The 20479-nt window shown below is 34.1% G+C and overlaps 1 protein-coding gene across 2 annotated transcripts; it reads left to right on the top strand.

Annotated features, from left to right (window-relative positions):
* The first annotated feature begins 732 nt into the window (after window positions 1-732).
* Window positions 733-15208, top strand: LOC120133103 (dolichyl-diphosphooligosaccharide--protein glycosyltransferase subunit 2-like). Of its 2 annotated transcripts, none has more exons than XM_039149752.1 (20): window positions 733-804; window positions 958-1103; window positions 1354-1546; window positions 1650-1739; window positions 1933-2001; window positions 2206-2275; window positions 3279-3343; window positions 6742-6796; window positions 6956-7062; window positions 7191-7306; window positions 7503-7572; window positions 7912-8016; window positions 8138-8227; window positions 8317-8465; window positions 8636-8747; window positions 8818-8901; window positions 9195-9275; window positions 9361-9585; window positions 14709-14831; window positions 14948-15208. In XM_039149752.1, exons 1-20 carry the CDS (start codon window positions 784-786, stop codon window positions 15062-15064), a joined length of 2088 nt encoding a protein of 695 aa, XP_039005683.1. In that variant the 5' UTR covers window positions 733-783; the 3' UTR covers window positions 15065-15208. The 2 variants fall into 2 exon arrangements, with proteins under 2 accessions (XP_039005683.1, XP_039005684.1); XM_039149753.1 differs by having other exon boundaries at window positions 749-808.
* The last annotated feature ends 5271 nt before the right edge of the window (window positions 15209-20479 follow it).

The raw sequence follows: 20479 nt of genomic DNA, 5'->3' as shown, positions 1-20479 counted from the left end.
TGAAAGAAAGAAACCCTTTATATATCTTAGCATCCATAAAATTACTTCTTTATTCAGATTTTACATATAACGACTTATAATTCTAACTTCAAAAAATATTTAATCTTATTAAAATTAGTTAAATAAGACTACTAACTAATTGCTAATATATTATAGCGTCGTCTAAAATTTTGCCTTTATTAACATAAATTTTGGCATTCGGTGCTTAAAAAGCTAAGCATACAAACTAAGCTACTAACAATTTATTCACATATAACATAAACTTAATTACATACAATACGTTGGTCACCCGCAAGTATTGATACGAAAACATTTATATTTGGGATACATAAATAGTTAGTAGACCGAATCAATAGAAAGGTGAACAATTTTTTGTTTTAAAAATTTAAACCAAATAATTTGTTTGAATAATAAATTACATATAAATATATGTACATTTAATTTATTTAATCTAATACAAAATTAAATATAAATAATTCAATTTAATTAATCGTACGTGTTTAAAGTTGCCGTTTTAATTTTTTATTTTGGGCCTGTTCTGACACAAGCCTCATTTTCATGGACACCTTACCCTACTGAAAAATCCAAACTGTTGAGCCCAGGCCTAACTGTCCGGAGGACAAACCTCGTAAATTCAACTCAACACTTGGACAATTGGGTAATTTCATGTTTTTATTCCAACTGCTCGCTCTATTTCCACTGCACTTTGCGAGTACTTACTCCTAACTCACTCGATCACTTTGCACACAGCGAAGACTGTGAAGACTTCAAACGGAAAATACAATGCCGACGAATTCACATTCCGTAGGTTTTCCGTTTTTCTTGATCTGAAAACCCGGGGTTGCCATACTAAATTATTTCTAATTTTCAGATCCTATTAAACAGTTTTAATCTTTGCGTCGATGAATCTCAATTTTTGAGGCTGTTGACGGAGTGAATTTTGGATTTTAAATGCAGGAAATGTCCAGAAGTCTAGTTGGATTTATGGTTCTATTACACTTTCTATCAATCTGTGAAGCCGCTTCGTTTTTTCAGCCGATCTCCGATTCTCATCGATCTGCCGCTCTTGAGCTCTTCAGTCCCGACCGTGGATCATTCAAGAGGTTTTCTTAAACTCCTGTTTATTTTTTAACCACATTTCTCCATTTACTGTTTTTTGGTTAAGAAATGAAATTAGGAGATTATGGGGAAGAAATAACTTTGAAACTCAAACTTAGTTATGTTTAATTTTTCCCCATTTTCAGTGATGAGGAATTTAATAGTCTAGTTATTTTTTTATTGGAAATAAATAGAGATATTTGAGAATTAGGTTTGAGGAAGGCCTATCTTTTTTGATGTAATTGATCTCACCAGTTTAGAAGAGACATACGAAGCACTAAGAACATTTGACGTTCTTGGAATTAAAAAGAAGCCTAATGTAACCGCCACAGCTTGCCGTTTAATTTCGGTAGCTGTTGGGTCATCATCATCAACCCCAAAGGATCTTTTCTACGCTTTAAAAGCAAATAGCATAGCGAAATGCAAGATAAAAGATAAAGCTTTTCAGGTATTTAATATACTTTGCCAATTTGGCACTAACTTATTATTGAAGATATTTGAACTCGTTTTTAATCCTGGCTCTTAAATTTGTTTTTATTCCTTTGCAAAAGGGCATTATAACAAGACTTAATGCTGCTGTCAATAGCGCAAGTTCATTGCTTGAATTCCACTACTCAGTAGGAGGTTTGGTGCTTATCAAGGTAATAAATGAGTACATGATACTGTTTATCCCGATGCATGTAATTTAATAGATCTTATGTGTTTTCTAGCGGATATATGCATGCACTAAATTTGCTTTGTTTACTATTTCAGTCAAGGGACCTTATTTATCCAGCTTCTAGCTTTTTAGTTGTTTCTATTTCCCCCCTTACATTCTAATACATTGTTTGTCAGTTGCTGGATCAGAGTTCCAAACCTGACGTTCATCTTGTTAATGCTGATGGAATTTTTGACTCGGTCAAGGTTTGTTGTTATTATTATATTTAGTTTGTGGACTAGTTGATGGTACGGAGAGATTTTGTTTGTGGAGGACTCATTCTTGAACTGCCTCTAACTTCTAATCTTATTTTTATATTAGCTTTTTCACTTCAGCCCACTTCTATAACCTGATTTTACAACGACATGTTTTTATTAAATGGTTGATTTCATGTTACAAATTGTTTTCAGGCTTTCAGCCAGAGTGATGGTAGGTGGCGCTATAGTTCAAATAATCCCGAGTCCAGTGCATTTGCTGCTGGTAAAGATTTTTTTAGATTCTAATTTTTTTTCGAGACAACGTCCTGGGGTTTTCTATTGTGTGTTCTTTAAGGAGCCCTTCCCAAATGCTCCATCTTTTTCAATTAATGCCATCCCTTGTAAGATGATGCTACAATTTCTAGGCACATATCATTAGATAATTTGGTCCATGTTTTTCTCAGCCATGTGTCGTTGTAATAACAAAATCTCGAGCGACCAAAAAATTGGTGTAGAGTTAACAATTTTGGTGCCTCGGCTAACATTTTCTGGTAATCCATTAAACATTTTTGTGTGACATAAAAATATGGGTATTCGGATGAATATCTTGGTAAACTGTTTTAAATTCCGTTAGATAAGTACATTTTTTGGTAAAAGCCATAAAAGTTATGGGTCTCGTTTACATATTTTGGAAAAACATCAAAACTTTTGGTCTATACGTATTTTGGTAAACCTATGAATTTAGGTGTATCCATAAAATTTAGATATCTGAGTACATATTTTTGTATGGATAACAAATGTTGGTAGAGCAAAATATTTTGGTATTAGTTATTTTGGTACTAGTTAGAAACATTGACCGACTGTTAATCGGAATCGACCGATCACTGATTGTCATTGACTGTATATTCATATTTTTAACAAAATACCAAAATTATTATACTCAAAGACTCTTTACGAAACACCAAAATTATTATACATATATATTTAGGTGTAGCATTAGCAACTTTTGTAAAGCTTTAGACGTTTTTTTATTACCATAGAAATTGTGGTATTATTAGTACCAAAAATTTTATAATGCTTTTCCAAATTTCTACTTTATTTATTGATTAATGAAGGAGCGATTGGGAAATGTTCTCTAGAATTTTCCGAATGTCCTGCACAACCACCATTTAGCATTTTTTTTGAAGACAATGTCTTCATAAATGTTGTTTACCTTTTTTTCATTTATCAATTGTTCAATTCAGTTGTGAGATAGTTATTTGTCAAGGCCCGCCATATTTTTGCAGGAATTGCACTTGAAACGCTTGCAGGAGTTGTTTCGTTAGCATCTTCTGAACTTGACCAATCTTTGGTAAGTAGTAAATGTTGCTTGCTTTGATTTGGTGAAGTTTTGACCAGTTTATGAATCTGAATTGTTAATCAGCTCAAAATGTATGATAAGATGTTCTCTTGTTAAACTTCATGTGTTTTTTTTTTTTGTAGTGAACTGCTTGGGTTTAGCTATATAGGTTTTGCAATTTCTGCTTTGATTACTTTTTGCTCTTAATACATGTGTGATATCTAGCTTATAGATGTGGTGGATCTTAATCAATGTTTCTTTAAGGCAATATAAGGATTATTACCCAGATATTCAATTATTTTGGATGTTATCATTGAATTTTCTTGTTGTAAAAAAGAAGTGGACTGTGGGTTATACCTCTGGTAACAATGAGGGCTTTGTGAACTCTTCTAAGGAAAAATGGATTTTCCTTCTAGTAAGCATTGAGCTACCTTTCTATGCAGCTATGAGTAGGGGTGTAAACGAGCCGAGTCGAGCTCGGAATTGCCGAGCTCGACTCGAAAACTATAAATCTAAGCTCGACTCGAAAACTCGCGAGCCTAAAATTTTCAAACTCGACTCGAACTCGAAAATAATATTGAAACTCGACTCGAACTCGAAAAAGCTCAAACTAAAAAAAAATTCAAGAGCTCGACTGAAGCTCGAAACTCGAGCTCGATTCAAGCTCAAGTGCTCACCGCGCGGCTCCGCATATTAAACCATTGAGTTTGGGCTTTAATTTATAGGATCACTTGTGGAGCACTTGCTTCTATCTTAAAGATGTGGGATATAAGGCCACATGCTGTGAGTGGGATATACGACTAGAACTCCGCCCTCTTCCCCGTGCTCTTCACCCTCTTCAACACCCTGTTCGGTATCATATTTAGCAGCTGATTTGTAGTCATCACTCGGCTCATCACCCAATTTACATGATCTTTTCCCCTTGTTTGAACTTAGCAAGTTAGTCATCTTTATCCATTCAGTATCATATTCAGCAGACGATTCATAGTCGGGATTCATCTTATCTCTTAGTTTATATCCTTATTTCCCTGGCTTTACACTTTGAAAGTCATCCTTGACGGACCAATCGCTATCATCATCTAGAGGTGATCCAATCATGAACAAATCTGGCTTCTTAAGCCTATTATCTTCTTCAACATATAACTTCCCTTTATTCTTTTGCTCATTACGTTTTTTTCTTTCACTGCTTTCTGGAACTTCGAATGTGCAATGTACTTCAAATACATCATGAACAGATTTAGCAAAATTGGCAGAACTTGGAGTGACTTTCTCTGATGGATCTTCAGAAGTTTTTAGTTTTTAACATTTAGGGGGAAGTTTTGCTCTTGGACTGGTACATTGGGACTCCGATTTTACCTTTATTTTTTCTTTGTACTAACTTCTTTACAATCTGAAATCTCTTTCACCTTCTCCTCTAGAATTCTGATCTGTTCCCAGTAAGAATTGAACTCCGCTGAGATTGGTGAACTTCTCCTTGAATCAAAGCCATGATCGCGGACTACTGAGCCAAGATTTCTAGCATCTATGCTTGAACTCGATTCTAGCATTGGATTTGCATGCTTTTCTCCATCGCTAGTACTCTTTACTTTAGAGAAATCCGTCGATAGAAGTGACGGCAGGGAGCTGAGTCTTCTAATAGTGGAATAAATCTCTCTTTCTCCTTGTGTTGCATCATTTCGTTTTGCAAATCGATTCTCCGGAAAATTTTTCTCAATGTCATCCAATTCATCACACCCCAAACTTAGAAGTTTGTACTTATAAGCCTCAATTTGGAACTCAAGAGCAGAAATTTCCATTTCTTTCTGATACATCAGCTCTTCGAAAATCGCAAGAGATTCCTCTGTATGCTTATCTTTTCTTCTGCCATTCTCTTGTATTGGCTTGCTTCCATCTTCATCGAGGCCTTTTCACCTTGCAACCACAATATCATTGACATAGCTAGGAAATGGAGTTTTGCAGGTGATTTCTTGAATTTTTTATTCAAATAAGAAGAAGAAGAAGAAAGTTACCTGCATTGGCTTGCGTTTACTCCTCCTTTCGGAGACAATACAAAAGTTTGAAATATAATCGAGACTCGAGAGCCCCCATGTTTGTTGCAGAAAGCTTGAGAATACACAAAATAGAGAGTTGAAGAGAGAAAAAGAAAACCAAAGAAACGTGGACAGTTGACAGGTATTCAAGCCCGTGTTTTAGAAATGGAGTATTAGCATTTTAGGACCTGTTATATTTGTAATCTTCTGATTTCGTCATTAATCAAGGTTTACGTTTTTATGATTTGGGTTAATTTATTTTTATTTTATGTTTTGATCACCGTTTGTTTTGATAATGAACCTATTGATGATTTGACCAAGTGTGATTTATTAGTTTATTTACATATAAACCCTTGTTAATTTCATTAATTTCATTTTGCATAATTTGTATGTTACTTTCATGTGCATAACTTAACCCCTATCATATAATCGGGTTTAGGGTTTAGGGCTTAAGGTTTAGGGTTTGAGATTTAGGATTTATGGTTTATAGTTTATAGTTTAGATTTTAGAGTTTAGGGTTTAGGGTGTAATCTAACATGTGCTTAAATAAATGGGCTTTTAATTTTCTTTTAATACCCTATCACATAATCGGATTAAGGGTTTAGAGTTTAGGGTTTAGATTTAGTGATTAGGGTTTATGATTTATAGTTTAGGGTTTATAGTTTAGGGTTGGGTTTAGGGTTTAGGATGTAATCTAACATGTGCTTAATTAAATGTGTTTTATTTTTCTTTTAGTAATATACAATGTAACAATTGGACTTGGGTTGCTTAATTAAAAAAATTAAAAATTGTGGGTAGTTGTATTATAGAATTTTTAATATATTTTTAAAATTTTATAATTATCAATAATGTATTTTTAATAAAATTTTTATAATATTTTAAAATATCTAAAATTATAATATAACATTTTTTCGAGCTGCTCACGAGCTTTTCGAGTCGAATATCGAGTAGCTCGTTTCGGCTCGTTAAGAACTCGAGTCGAGTCCATTCGATCCGAGCATTTATCGAGCCTTGATCGAGTCGATCTCGAGTAGCTCGCGATCTGTCTCGACTCATTTACAACCCTAGCTATGAGTACTTCCTTAAAACTCTCTAGACTGCCTGTTAAATTCATAAACCATATTAAGCTGAAGAGGGTTGTTTGAAATTCATGAATAACAAACGAGTACAAGACACATCAAGTGAGCTTAAAACAATCTGTGTTTCTATTAAGTTTTAAATGTTTTCATTTCATTACTTCAATTAGTCATATATGATGGTGTCCTTTGATATTGAATTGTTTCTGCTCAAGTGAGCATGTTTTGCTTTTATTATTTTTGGTGTTTATCTGTCATTGTTAGTTTGTGCATTCCATTTTACATGTTGAGTTATTGTTGGCAGATCAGTACTCTCAATAATGATATAAGCAAGCTTTTTGACAGTATTGAGAAATATGGTATGTATAGTTTCTCCTTTTTTTTCAAATTCCTTTTATGTTATTTTTTATGGGTTCAATTTTCTCTTTCTTCCATTCATCATTTATCAATAAAAAAAGAATATTTCAGCCAATTTCTTACTCAATTAATTTTTTCATCCTTTTATTTTTTTTTGTTAGATGGTGAGGCTATTTACTTTGATGATAAACTTGTTGATGGACATGACCATCAAGGTCCCTTAGCAACCACCTCGTCTGTTGTTAGAGGACTAACAGCATTTGCAGCGGTGAGTGATGGAAGTCTTAACATCTGCTGGGAAAGTTCACTCATCATGCACTTTTAGCCTCTTTCTTCATCTTCTCTTTCCTCTTTTTTTTTGGGTGTGTTGTAATCCTTCTGGTTTATTTTTTTCAGCTTCCAGGAAACAAGACACTTGGATTGGCTAACTTTTTCCTTGGTATCGGAGTTCCTGGTGATGCCAAAGATTTATTCAACCAAATAGATTCCTTAGCTTGTCTGGAAAGCAACAGGCAAGATCTTCCTTTGGCACTTTTAATGTATTTATATTTATTTAATATAAAATTTGATAATGCTATTATATTTTTTAGACCTTTTATGCATAATTTCAGTAGCTGTTTACGACGGTGTTATGGTAACCTTTTTCTTAGATTTTTGTACTGAAGCTCTGGAGCTTAATAGATCTTAAATTTCACACATGCCATGCAGGGTTTCCATCCCACTGATCCTATCACTTCCATCTACAGTGCTTTCGTTGACCAAAAAGGACTCACTCCAGGTTTGTCCAAAGTTAAAATCCTTGACATGAATGCTTAAGTTCTAAAGTGGCAGAAACCTACCACCCAAAGATTGATGATATTAATATTAGTGGCATTCTATTTTGCTTGGATATTTTACAGTAGTTTTTAGATCCTGAGTGCCTTATATGTTGTAGTGTATGCGGACAACTGTGGACCTTTCTAAAAAACATTTATCAAAAAAAATATTTTTTTCCACGTGATGCATATTTGTGGTGCATTGACTTGCGTTTCACTGCTTTATTCATTTGCATACATAAGCCTTTTTGTACCAAATTTGAATTCATTTAATCTTAGTTTGTAGGGTTTTGTTATAACAGGTTAAAGTTAACACTGTGCTTGGTTCAAATGCACCACCTCTTACTGTGAAGCTTTTGGGAGCTTTTACTTCTGGTTCAAAGGATGCATCTCTAGTTGAAAGCCAGGTTTGTTGTTTTATGAAGCCGTTTTCATTTTGTTGGACATAATTTCTGCTGTATGCCAGTTATACTTTTGCATTTCTTTTGTTTAATTTGATTCAATGTCTAACAAATATTATAAATATAGGAACTTGTGTTTGATGCTGGAACTGGGCTACATAACTTGAAAATTTTGCCAAAAAGTATAGATGTTGGAAGTTACACATTTGTTTTTGAGGTATTGTTGTTGTAATCAGATTCTTAGATTTATAGTTTAAGCTTTGTGTTCTTCTGTTTTTCCTTACATGTGAAATTGAATTTTTGTAGATTGTGCTTCATAAACCTGAGGATGAAAAGGTTTATGTCACCGGAGGCCCAAAGAAAGTACCAATATTTGTCTCAGGACTTATCAAAATTGAAAATGCAGAAATCGCTATACTTGACAGTGATCTTGGGAGGATAGAAACACAGAAAAAGTATGTTCTGTTTCTTTTGCTGAATTTTTGTACTAATAATTGATAATTGTCTTGGGTACTGATGCAATAACACCTGATGACTCTTTTATAAACACCCTCTAGTATGTTTGATTTTCTTTTCAAATGATCTCTGAAGTTACTTTTTCATGGTCTTGCACCATATATTATAGGCTAGATTTAGCTGGACAAAGTGCTGTATCATTATCAGCAAACCATCTCCAAAAGCTACGCGTATCCTTTAAGTTGACAACTCCTCATGGACTTGCTTTTAAGCCACATCAGGTTTGCATCTTCATTTTTTAATCAATGGTATTATTTTCAGTAGTTTATGATTTAGTTTTGTGGTTTGCAGGCATTACTCAAGTTGAGACATGAAAGTAAGGTTGAGCACATCTTTGTGGTTGGAAACTCTGGAGAACAGTTTGAAATAGTTCTAGTTAAGTATCATTTATTTCATAGTCTTTTTAAGGAAAGGCGATGTCTTTCATAGTTAAATATCATTTTGGGGTGTATGACAGATTAAGTTATTATTAGTATCTATAACAATTAGAGATTTCTTTATTTCATTGAGAAAGCAACGCATCTGTTGCCTTGTATTATTATCATAGAGTATTCTTCAACCAGCTAAGCTTATGCTACACCTATTTAAAATTTGACACTATAGTATTCAGATGAAAAATATTCTGTTTATGTTTTTTTATAATAATCTTACCTTGGCTTGTCTTGTAGAATTTTCTTGGGTTGGTTGAGAAATTCTTCTATCTCTCAGGTAGATATGACATTGAGCTCACTGTTGGTGACGTTGTTATGGTAAGTGTTGCTTTTTCTTTATAAAACTCTCAATTTGTATGATTCCACAATTATGTTATAATAATATCTTTTGCCCTTTTTTCAGGAGAACTCTTTATTACGAGCTATTGGGCATATTGAGTTAGATGTACCAGAACCACCTGAGAAGGCACCCCGCCCTCCTCCACAACCTGTTGATCCCTACTCAAGATATGGGCCCAAAGCAGAGATAACACACATCTTCAGGGCTTCCGAAAAGCGTCCTAAGAAGGAGCTTTCTCTTGCGTTCCTGGGTCTTACCTGCTTACCATTACTTGGATTCTTGATTGGGGTTAGTCTTGCATGCACTACTTTTATATTTTCATTCAATCAGCAGAAGGTAACTTACAAGTGTTTGACATTTTCTTGGGTTTTGATTAGAAACTCAAGCAGGTGTTAACCCTAAATTTGTTTGAAAATTTTAATTTTGGGTTTAAATCAATGTTTTTTCTGGACATGATCAGTGTAATTTGAATAACTCATGAATTTATGTGAATGAGTCAATTGCATGCCTCTCTCTTATGGTTGTTTTTTTTGGGGGGGGAGTTATGATCAAGTTATTTAATACTACTTGATATGACTTAGAAACAAGGAGCTGTATTGGTACAAGTTCGGAGTATGCTTATAATAATGAGGAGGTGGATGGGGCAGAGGCTTTGGAGTGCTGGAACGTAAGTGAATTGTTAGGGGTTACATTTAGAGGGGGGAAAGAAGCTTTTATGAACAAAAAATTCCATTGGTGAAGGAGAGAGAAGTACATGGGGGAAATTAAGGGGTGCTGGAATTCAAGGTTATAGCTGGATATTGACGACTAGTTGGAATTTACTGTCTTGGAATATTAGGGGTTTGGGTAGGAGGATAAAGCTAGAGCTGTTAGGAGGGCTGTGGAGGAGAGAAAGCCTTTTATTTTATTCATTCAGGAATTGAAAATGGAAGTGTTGAATCAATCAGTAGTGAGGAAAATGGGAGGAAATTTGTTGACAGCTTCGGCAGTTTCAGCAGTTGATGGTTCTGCTGGAGGTCTGATTACTTTATGGAATGAAAAAGAGTGTCAGGTTCAAGAGGAGATCATTCATAGGAGATTTGTAGCAGTTAAGGGTATTATTGATGAGTTACTAGGGTCTTGCTGGTTCAAAAATGTGTACGGTCCGAGTGTGGATTCAGAAAAGGAGGCATTCTTTGGGGAGTTGCTTTTATTTTTGGAGAATGTAGACTGTCCAATCTGTCTCAGAGGGGACTTCAACGTTGTTATGTCATAGGATGAAAAGATTGGAGGTGCAATTTGCTTTCAGAGACTTTGTGAGCAAAGCTAATCTAGTGGATTTGCCTTTGGTTGGAGGTCGATTTATATGGTGTAACAATAGAGAAATACCAACTTATGAGAGACTAGATCGATTCCTAGTGGATCAAAGTTTTTTATCATTGTTCCCCATGATAACACAAAAACTCCTAGAAAGGTCTGTTTCAGATCATAACATCATCTTGCTGGAAAATAGGGGATGGAATTGGGGCCCGAAACCGTTCAAATTATTTAACTATGTCATGGAAGAGGATGGGTTTTGTAAGATGATGGAGGGAGAGCTGGACAAGCTTTGTAAAGTGGAGAATAGACAATCAATCTCTAGCGTACTAAAATGAGTGCAGGAAGCAGTGAAGAGATGGTCTAGGAAGGGTTATTTAGAGATCCCCGAGAGAATAAATAGGTTGGAGAAAGAAATTCACGAGAAGGAACTTCATTTGCAACAAGGTCTCCCCATGGTGTTTATGAAGAATTTAGTGGAAGCAAAGAAAGAGCTGTGGGACTTGTATAAAAAAGAGGAATCGATTTGGCTACAAAAGTTAAGATTGAAGTGGAGTTTGGATGGGGATAAGAACACTAGATTTTTCCACCAATGTGCAAGAGGTAGAGGAAGGAGAAATGGTATCAAATCCATCAAAGTAGATAATGAAGACATTTCAGATCCAAAATTAATTAAAGCTTCGGTGGTGCATTTTTTCAAGGGGTTGTTTAATCAGGAAAATACATTGGAAGTTGAGGAGCTGGACTTGGAATTTTTACAACTCTCGAAACAGCAGAGTATGACCCTTGAGATGCCTTTTTCTGAAGAGGAAATTTGGGGTGTAATTGCTAATTCGGATAGTAACAAAGCGCATGGCACTGATGAACTGAATTTAGGTTTTTTCAAGAAGTTCTGGTCAAGTTTGAAGGAAGTTCTGCTGCTGTTTTTTAAGGAATTTCATGAGGGTAAGGACTAGGACATGGAAACCAACCACTCTTTCCTCTCTCTTATTCCTAAGAGGGCCAATCCGGAGGGGTTAGAAGAATTTAGGCCAATTAGCCTAGTTGGGGGTTTCTAAAAAATTCTTTCAAAAGTACTAGCGAGAAGGTTAAGCTTGTGTATTAATGAAGTTATTAGTCCATCACAATTTGCATTTATACCGGGGAGACACATTTTGGATTGCACGTTTATAGCAAATGAAGGCATTGATTGTTGGAGGAAAAAAGGATTGAAGGGACTTGTTTTTAAGGTGGATTTCAAGAGAGCCTATGATTCGGTTGATTGGAGGATCTTGCTGAAAATAATGAGTAAAATGGGGTTTGGAGCTAGATGGAGTTCTTGGATGTACAAGTGTGTCTCAACAGCTTCCATTTTGGTTTTGGTAAATGGCACACCTACAGAGAAAATACACACTACTAGAGGATTAAGACAGAGATGTTCGTTATCTCCTATGTTGTTCAATTTGGGAGGTGAATTGTTACATTTAATGTTGGTGAAAGCAGTGGACAAAGGGATGTTTTCGGGTTTTGAATTAGGCTCTAAGGATCGTTCTTTCATGTTATCACATTTGCAATTTGCGGATGACTTAATAATTTTTAGCAAGGCTTCTACGCATGATTTGGTGAATATTAGAAGGGTGCTTTTAATTTATGAACTGTTGGTGGGGGCTGAAGTTGAATCTGACTAGAGCAGAATTTTCGGAATTAATGTGGGGGAGGAGTTAGCTTCTTGGGCCAAGGAAATAGGTTGTGAAAGAGGAGCTTTTTCATCGGAGTACTTAGGTCTACCGTTAGGGGCCAAGAGGAATTCTTTTTCCATGTGGGAACCGGTTGTACAAAAAATTTATAACAATTTGGCTGGTTGGAAGGCCAAGTATTTATCATTGGCTGGAAGGCAGTTTTGGTCAAATCAGTGTTGTGCTCTCTTCCTATTTATTACCTTTATATTTTTCGGATCCCTATTAGTGTTCTTAACAAATTAAATTCTATCATGGCTTCTTTTCTATGGGGGGATCGACAGAAAAAAGAACATCCATTGGGTCAAATGGGAATTGGTGTGTAAGCCAAAGAAGTTGGAGGGTTTAGGGATTCCGAATCTGTTGCTATTAAACAGGGCTCTTATGGGGAAATAGGTGTGGAAATTTAATGCAGAAAAAACCTCTTGGTGGAAAATAGTGGTCTGTTGTGTAAACAATATGGATCCATATTCAATGATGATCTGGAATACATGGACAACACGTACTTCTTGGATTTGGAGAGGAGTTGTTCATAACTTCTTTTCAAGTGATGCATTTGGGGATTGTTTTAGGAAAAAGTTGTGTTAGAGTTGGAAATGGAGAAACAATGCAGTTTTGGCATGATGTATGGTTGGGTACGGTTCCTCTGAAAGATAGGTTTCCAAGGTTATTTGCTCTTTCGAATAACAAAGGGGGAAGGTTGCAGAATTCAGATTGTATAATGATTCGGGTGGGGTCTGGGATATTCAAACAAGAAGGAATTTGGTGGATTGGGAGGTTGAGCAGTGGCTGCAGCTTATCTCTTCTTGAACAGTTCTTCATTGTCATTAGTAGAGGATGATTGTTGGATTTGGTTGGGAACTGGTGAGGGCTGTTTTACAGCAAAATCATGCATGCAATTGTATTTTGATAGAGAGGGTAATGATGAAATAGAAGGTAATTGGGAAAGATATGTTTGGAAAGGGGTACTTCCACCACGAGTGGAAACCTTTGTTTGGCAACTTTCTCATCATAGAGTAGCGGTGAAGGAGGAACTGCTGAAGAGAGGAGTTATTGGGGTTGAAGACACTGTGTGCCCATTGTGCAAGAAGTGCAATGAGTCGGTCTCACATTTGTTTCTGCACTGTGATGTGGTGTGGGATTTGTGGGCAAAATTTTTAAAGTACTGGAATGTTTGCTTTGTGGTTCTGGCTAAGTTGATGGATTTCTTAATTGCGTGGGATGAGCTAGTTCCGAGATCTCTCATATGGAAGTTTATCCCTAGGGCTGTGTTGTGGTCGGTTTGGAAATATAGGAATGAGGTAATTTTTCAGCAAGGGAAGGTTGATTCTGCGTTGTTGTTCTTCTTACAAGATTCAAAATTGTTTCTTGGTTTGGAACTTCATTTAAGGATGTTCATATTCCTTTCGATTCCTTGATGGGGGATTTAAAACTAGCAGACTTGAATGGTAATCTGAAAAAGAGGTCTCCTCCTGCTTCTAGATGGAGTCCTCCTCCGGAAGGGTTCTTAAAAGTAAATGTAGATGGTGCAATGATCAAAGGTTGGGATAAGGGTGGAATAGGTAGATTGATTAGGGATGGCAGTGGTTCGTTGCTTGGGTCGTTTTCAGAGAAGGTAGGGGGAGGTCCTCCTTTACTTGTAGAGCTTTTGGCGATCAAAAGAGGGTTGATTCTTATCGAGGAAGGTGGTTACATTCCAAGTCAGAGGATTATTTTGGAATCGGATTCTACTAATGCTCTAAAGTGGATTAAAAATCCGGACCTTAGTACTACTTTGTTTAAATCCTTGGTGAGGGATATAGCTACTCGTGTGGAAAGGAAGGGTATTATCACAAGGCATATTTCGAGAGCCGTAAATTGGGACGCGGATGAATTAGCAAAAGCTGGTATAGGTTGATTTTTGGGTTTGTGTACTGGTTAAAGGTGTTCTACCTTGGTTGTTCTTTTTAAGGGAGTTATTAGGGTGTGTTATGTATTCTGAGTTATGGTTTAAAGGTTATGTTGTTAGTAGTTAGTCATGTAGGTGTGGAGGTGTATTATTTTTCTCATTAATAAAAGTTAGAGGCACTCTTTTCCTCCTTCCTATGTCCTTCATGTTATGATTATAAACATGTAGGATATGAAGGGGGTTTTCATGAGGCATTATTTTATCAAAAAAAGGTTTTGGGTCTTATTGAGATCCTTTGTTTATTTCTGCCTTTTGTTTTATTAGCATCCTTGGAGCTTATTAGGTGATATCTCAATAGGTTAAGTCGTGTTTCAATTTAGGTCTTGCTGTTAAGGGGTAGAGGGTTTCCAGTTTGAATTGTATGATTACAGTTGATGCATGTGTGCATATATAAGTTACTTCAATGATGTGCTAATGCAATTATTTGGACATTTTGATGGTTACTTGGTTAGCTATCACGATTGGGGGTGAATTTGAAGATCTTTCCTATGGATACCATAGCTGCCACATTTGCCATTTTCTTCCATGTCGGCATCGGAGCAGTTCTGTTCCTCTATGTGTTTTTCTGGTTGAAGGTTAGTTCCTCTGATTATTAAACATTTAAACAATCTGAGCAAAGTCAATTGTCATTTCTTTTGTAGTTATTTATTATTCTACCAGTAACTTATATGCATCATAATTATGGATGCAGTTGGATCTGTTCCAAACGTTGAAACTTCTTGGTTTGTTGGGAGTTTTCCTTGCGTCTGTTGGCCATAGAATCCTTTCCTATTTGGCTGCTACATCTGCCAAGCTTAAATCTGCCTGAGTTGATTCAACAATAATATCGATTCCTTTGCAAAGTCCTGTTTCATGCAAAGTAAAAAAGAAGGGTTAGCAGATTTTTGTTGGGACATTTTAAACTCAATTGTGGTAGGCCCATTTTGTGAGATCTAGTCCTTTTATGAATGCCTTATTGATTATTGATACGCCGAAGGAAAAAAAAAGGCCACTCCCAATTTAAATCTACGTTTTATTTTGTAGAAGCAACACCAAAATGGCTATTTTCATTCAAAAGCCTGCTATTTTGATTAAAAAATCTTCGCTAATTTGAAATTAGACGCAACAATGTTGGACGGACCACGAAAGTTAAAGCACACGGCACAAAATAGTTTTTTTATATATATAAACATAATTTATATGCTAAAGTACTATGATGGTCGTTTCATTCTTTTCCACTTTTGCTTATTAATCAAAAGAAGTAATGGATTGAGCAGGTATATTATTTGGTCGGCTGATCAGGTTTATATTTATTTCCTCGTATTTTTTTAGATTATGGTTTTAGATTCACCAGAAATATTATTTCCCCCCTAGAGTCCTAATTTACTTCTCCCAATTAGGATTATATTTAGAATTTATAAAAAAAGTAATGGTTTAGTTATTTTCGTTAATATAATTTATTGAATAACAAATTTTGGTTTGATGACATTATATGTTAGTAAAAATGATTAATTTTAATTTGATTCTTAAATTTAAAGTAAATTACTAGTTTGACCTTTAAATTTTATATAAAATATTATTTTTAAATTTTAAATTTTAGATAAAATATTAATTTAATCTCTGAATTTGAATAAAGTCCTCTGTCATTGGTTTTGTTGTTGGTCACCAGTAGTCATTGTTGACAATTGTTGAATCCGTGTTCACTCATTTTTGGCATCTAAAATGTAAATTCGATCACTATTATGTAAAATAAAATGCTTTGTTCTACTAATCTTTTTTAGAATTTATTTTTAAAAAAAAACTTAAATTATTATAATAAAATTTTCGTATTAATATTCTTTAGAAAAATAATGATCCCAGAAATCGAAATCTATACATAATCAAACTCTTAAATTTTTTTAAAAAGATAAAAAAAAGAGGAGAAATCACAAAAAATGAACAGATCTTAGATAATATTTACTTGTGCAATTGTGTTGACCGGGACAAATGAAGACAATTTTAAGCCCTATGATATGTTAGCTGGAATCAAAAGATAAACCAAATTATGACATCTTAATAAACTGCACCAAGGCGATCCTTTATCTTCCCACCGAATAATGTGGCTAGTGTTTGGAAGATAGAGCCTAAACATGGACACGTAAAATACATCATGAATACGACTGAGCTGGGAAGGCAAGTCAAGTTGATATGAGACAGGTCCTACTCTCTTCAGGATACAATGTCCCAATAAATCTCGGACTCAATTTACCTTTGCGCCCAAATCTCAACACTTTTTTTCATGGAGATACATTTAATAAGACTTGATCTCCAACCTCAAACTAGATGTCTTTCCTTCTCTGGTCAGCATAAGGCTTCTACCTGTCAAATGCCTCTTTCAGGAAGTCTCGGATCAATCTGATTATAATACCCCAAAATTTTGGTTAGTGACGAAAATGTAAAATTTGAAAGTTTAGTAGCTAAAATATAAACTTTAGAAAAGTTTAGGGACTAAAGTGTAATTTTAATAAGTAATGTAATCCTCCCCGTAAATGAATAGTTTAATCCAAACAATGGCATTTCTGTGGGAATCAGATTTTTCGAACGAATTTTGTATTAAAAGCTATAAAGCGATAAAGTTCGATAAGAATTCAATAAATCGGATCGAATAGAAATTTTGGGAAAATTTGAAGGATGATATATTAAGCTTAGAAATATTATTTCTATATTTTAAAATGATGGAAAATAATATGGAGCATTGGAATTGTGAATTTATTTTCATGTTCAATTTGGACCATTGGATGAAAAATGACAAGATTGAAATTTTTGGAAAATGGTATGAGCAAAGTTGTAAAGGGCAAAATATTTTGTTCATCTTTGACTTTGGAAGTTGATAAGGTTTATGTGGCTTGATATTAAGGTAAATATCAAGTTTCATTCATGGCAAAATGGACATTTCTCATTAAATGAATATTTTATTCATTTAAATATTCATTTAAGCTTAATATAAGGTAAATAACATGAAATTCACTAGAAATTTCATGAAAACTTTGCCATTTTCAGCTCCCATGGTTGTGTAGCATACTTGGAGGTTACAAAAACTTTCTTTTTCATTTTTGATCAATTTCCTTTGGATTTTGGGTTTTGACGTGAAATAGAAAATTGTTCTATTCGAAAAACGCTATCATTTAGTACCTTTATTGCTTGCTAATTTGCTTCGTGTTCAAATATCCCAAATTCTAGGGTTTATGTTCACATTATGGTTTATGGAATTGATGATGAATCTTGATTTTTGAGGTTGTAGAATCATTTCGAAGCTTGTTTGATGATTAAAACATGTTTAATCCTCCTATAAATGCTTTCTTAAGTTTCGGCCAAACCCTAAGTTAGGAGAACTTTGTGTTTTGATGAAATTTGATTATGGATTTGATTGTAGAGATTTTATAAGGTTGAATCAAAGTTGATTTCATGCTTGAATCGAATCAAAATCGAGCAAAATCATGAAAACCTAGTCTAGGAACTTTGAAACATTTGACCATGGCTTAAATGGATGAGAAAAATTATGGAAGTTCTGGAAATGATGTAGGAAGTATTTACAAGCCTTATAAAAATTTGGGGATCATTTTGTAATTTTTGAAAAGTTGGGGGACCTAATCAATTATAATGAAAAAGTTATGGATTGTTTTGTAGTTGTTTAATAGTTGATTTACTATACTGGAAATTAATGTTTGAGTGTTGAAATTGAAGTTTGGATGTGAAATTGGATTATTTTAGAAATCTTGTAAAAGTTGAGGTTTAAATCACAAATATGGAAAGGTTGGGAGCTTAAGTGAAAATGTTATGTGAAGTTGGGATAAAAAGGAATTTGAGTGGTATATTAGAAGTATTAAGGTTAAAATTTGTGTTGTGACATGGAAATTATATCGAATAAGCATCGGAAAATGTGTTAGGAATTTATTTTCCAAAGTATGCACATGTTAGTAAGATTCTAACATTTGGTTTGAATTTGTATATGTTTGGTAATGATGTTCATTTAGATTGAGTGCTTGAAATCAAGGCCAAATAATATTAAAGCTAAAGAGAAGTTTAAGGGTGAAATGGGAAATTCTAAGGAAGTTTGCAAGCTAAGGACACCAGGTGAGTGCAAATTTAATTTGTACTTATATTATCAAACAAACATTGGCTTGCGATGAGCCAGTGACGGAGTTACTATGGTAGGAAGTGAGTTATAAAAATTTATGTGATTTGTGATACATGCATATATGTGCATTTGGTTAGCTAATAGAATTAGTGAACAAGTTGAAAATGCAAATTGCTGAAACCTGCTTAGAATTGATGTTCTGGATAGTAAGTTTAGAAAATTACCATAAATTATAAAAAAATGATTATAGAATTATTTTTATACTGTTGGATTATTATATCAGTCTAGTTTTGTTTAGAATAAACAAAAACTGATTGTATATACAAAAAGATATGAATTTTTAACCGATGATAGGTCAGAAAACAGGGCAGCATATTCTGCTCAAAACAGATTCTATCAGTCAATTTTGAAAATTTACCATAAATTGTACAAATTGAATTAGAAGAAATACCTTATATGGATAGATTTGTATTTGATTCTAGTCTCCATTTGTATAAAAGGAATAATTTTTAAAGGTGTATATTAATATAGAATAATATTTCTTTTAAAGGTAGTACAGACTGCCAGGGTATGAAATTATGATCAATTTAGGGATTTAACCGAATTAGAAAAGATCAAGTTAAAGCTTAGTGAGACTTATATTTTGACTTGTATATAATGTCAAAATGATTGCAATGAATGCATAATATTGTACATGGATGTTTTATACATCATTGGGTAGGACTTGCGATAAGTCTACCTTGTTTATATTGTCATGATATTTATGTCATTTATCACATATTTGACATATTCTAAATATGTCAAAGGTTGAATTAAAATTCATTGATCACTTTTTATTATATATGATGTTTATCATGAACATATATGATGTTTATTGCGAATGTTATTTTAAGTATGAATTGCCTAAGGTTAAAATATATTAATATATATTGCCATGGAAGGAATGAAAATAAACTATATGCCCAAGTAAGTCATTAAGGGATAGAGTATAGTTGTCATACCATAGAGTCCAGCAGCATGCTGCATATTCGGGATTGCATTAAAGTATAACTAGTGCATATGATGGGCACGACCTTATGTGTCATATTTGGGATTGCACTAAAGTATAACTAGTGCATATGGTGGGTATATGTGTCATATTCGGGACTGCACTAAAGTATAGCTAGTGTAGATGGTGGGAACGACCATATGTGTCATACTCGGGTTAGCACTACGGTGCATGTATTTGACTCGTGTACCCAGGGTCCTCGGGATTTAAATTGGGCTATGGTTTATTGGATAATAAATGATATACAAGCAAATAAGCTTACGAGCTTATAAGATAAATGGCAAGTATATTGGTAAGAAATTTTATATTCTGTTATATCATGTTAAATTATGGTAACATGGTTAGAATATAGGTAAAGTGATCACATTGCAATGAATATTATTACTCATTTATATTTATATATTGCATTATTTGAATATGTATATAATTGCCTCACTATGTGTATACATAACATGTAATGATTTTCACGCGTAGGAAAAAAGAAGAAAATGAGTAAGGAGTTGAGCTTGGCATCAATCACCAAGGAGATATTTACATGTAACAATGATGACATCCGACTGTGTTCTAAAAGTTCTAGCTGACATGTATACAAGAATGAAAAGTCTGCAAATTTTTATAATATTTAGCAATAAATAAATTTAATAGTATGAATAAATAATATGATAGACAGTCTTATTTATTTTATGAAAATAGAACATAATTGTCTATCACTTCTTTAAACTAGTTTTTGAATTGGTAACCAACAATATTATATTATGATTTTCTCTGAATAATTATTTTATAATAATTGTTCAAGTTATGAAACTGGTGATGTTTGAATGGAACAAAATTTTACTCAGTTCGATTAAAGAAATGTTTTGAATTTCTGATTTTGACATCTGTAACTCGTACTGGTTCTCGTATACGGGTTATGGTTGTTACACTGACAGTGTCCTCAATCTATCGTATTAACTCAGGTCCCAAAGTCTTTTTATCACGTAATTCCATCCAAGAAATCAGGGTGCGACATTTATGCCGATAAAGTGCCTCGTACGGTGCCATACGAATGCTAGCCCGATAGTTGTTATTGTAAGCAAACT

Source organism: Hibiscus syriacus, unplaced genomic scaffold, assembly GCF_006381635.1.
Source record: "Hibiscus syriacus cultivar Baekdansim isolate YM2019G1 unplaced genomic scaffold, ASM638163v2 tig00110577_pilon, whole genome shotgun sequence".
In the NCBI taxonomy this organism is placed as follows: Eukaryota; Viridiplantae; Streptophyta; class Magnoliopsida; order Malvales; family Malvaceae; genus Hibiscus; species Hibiscus syriacus.
The sequence above is the reverse complement of the archived record's forward strand: the minus strand, read 5'-3'. Positions and strand labels throughout refer to the sequence as shown.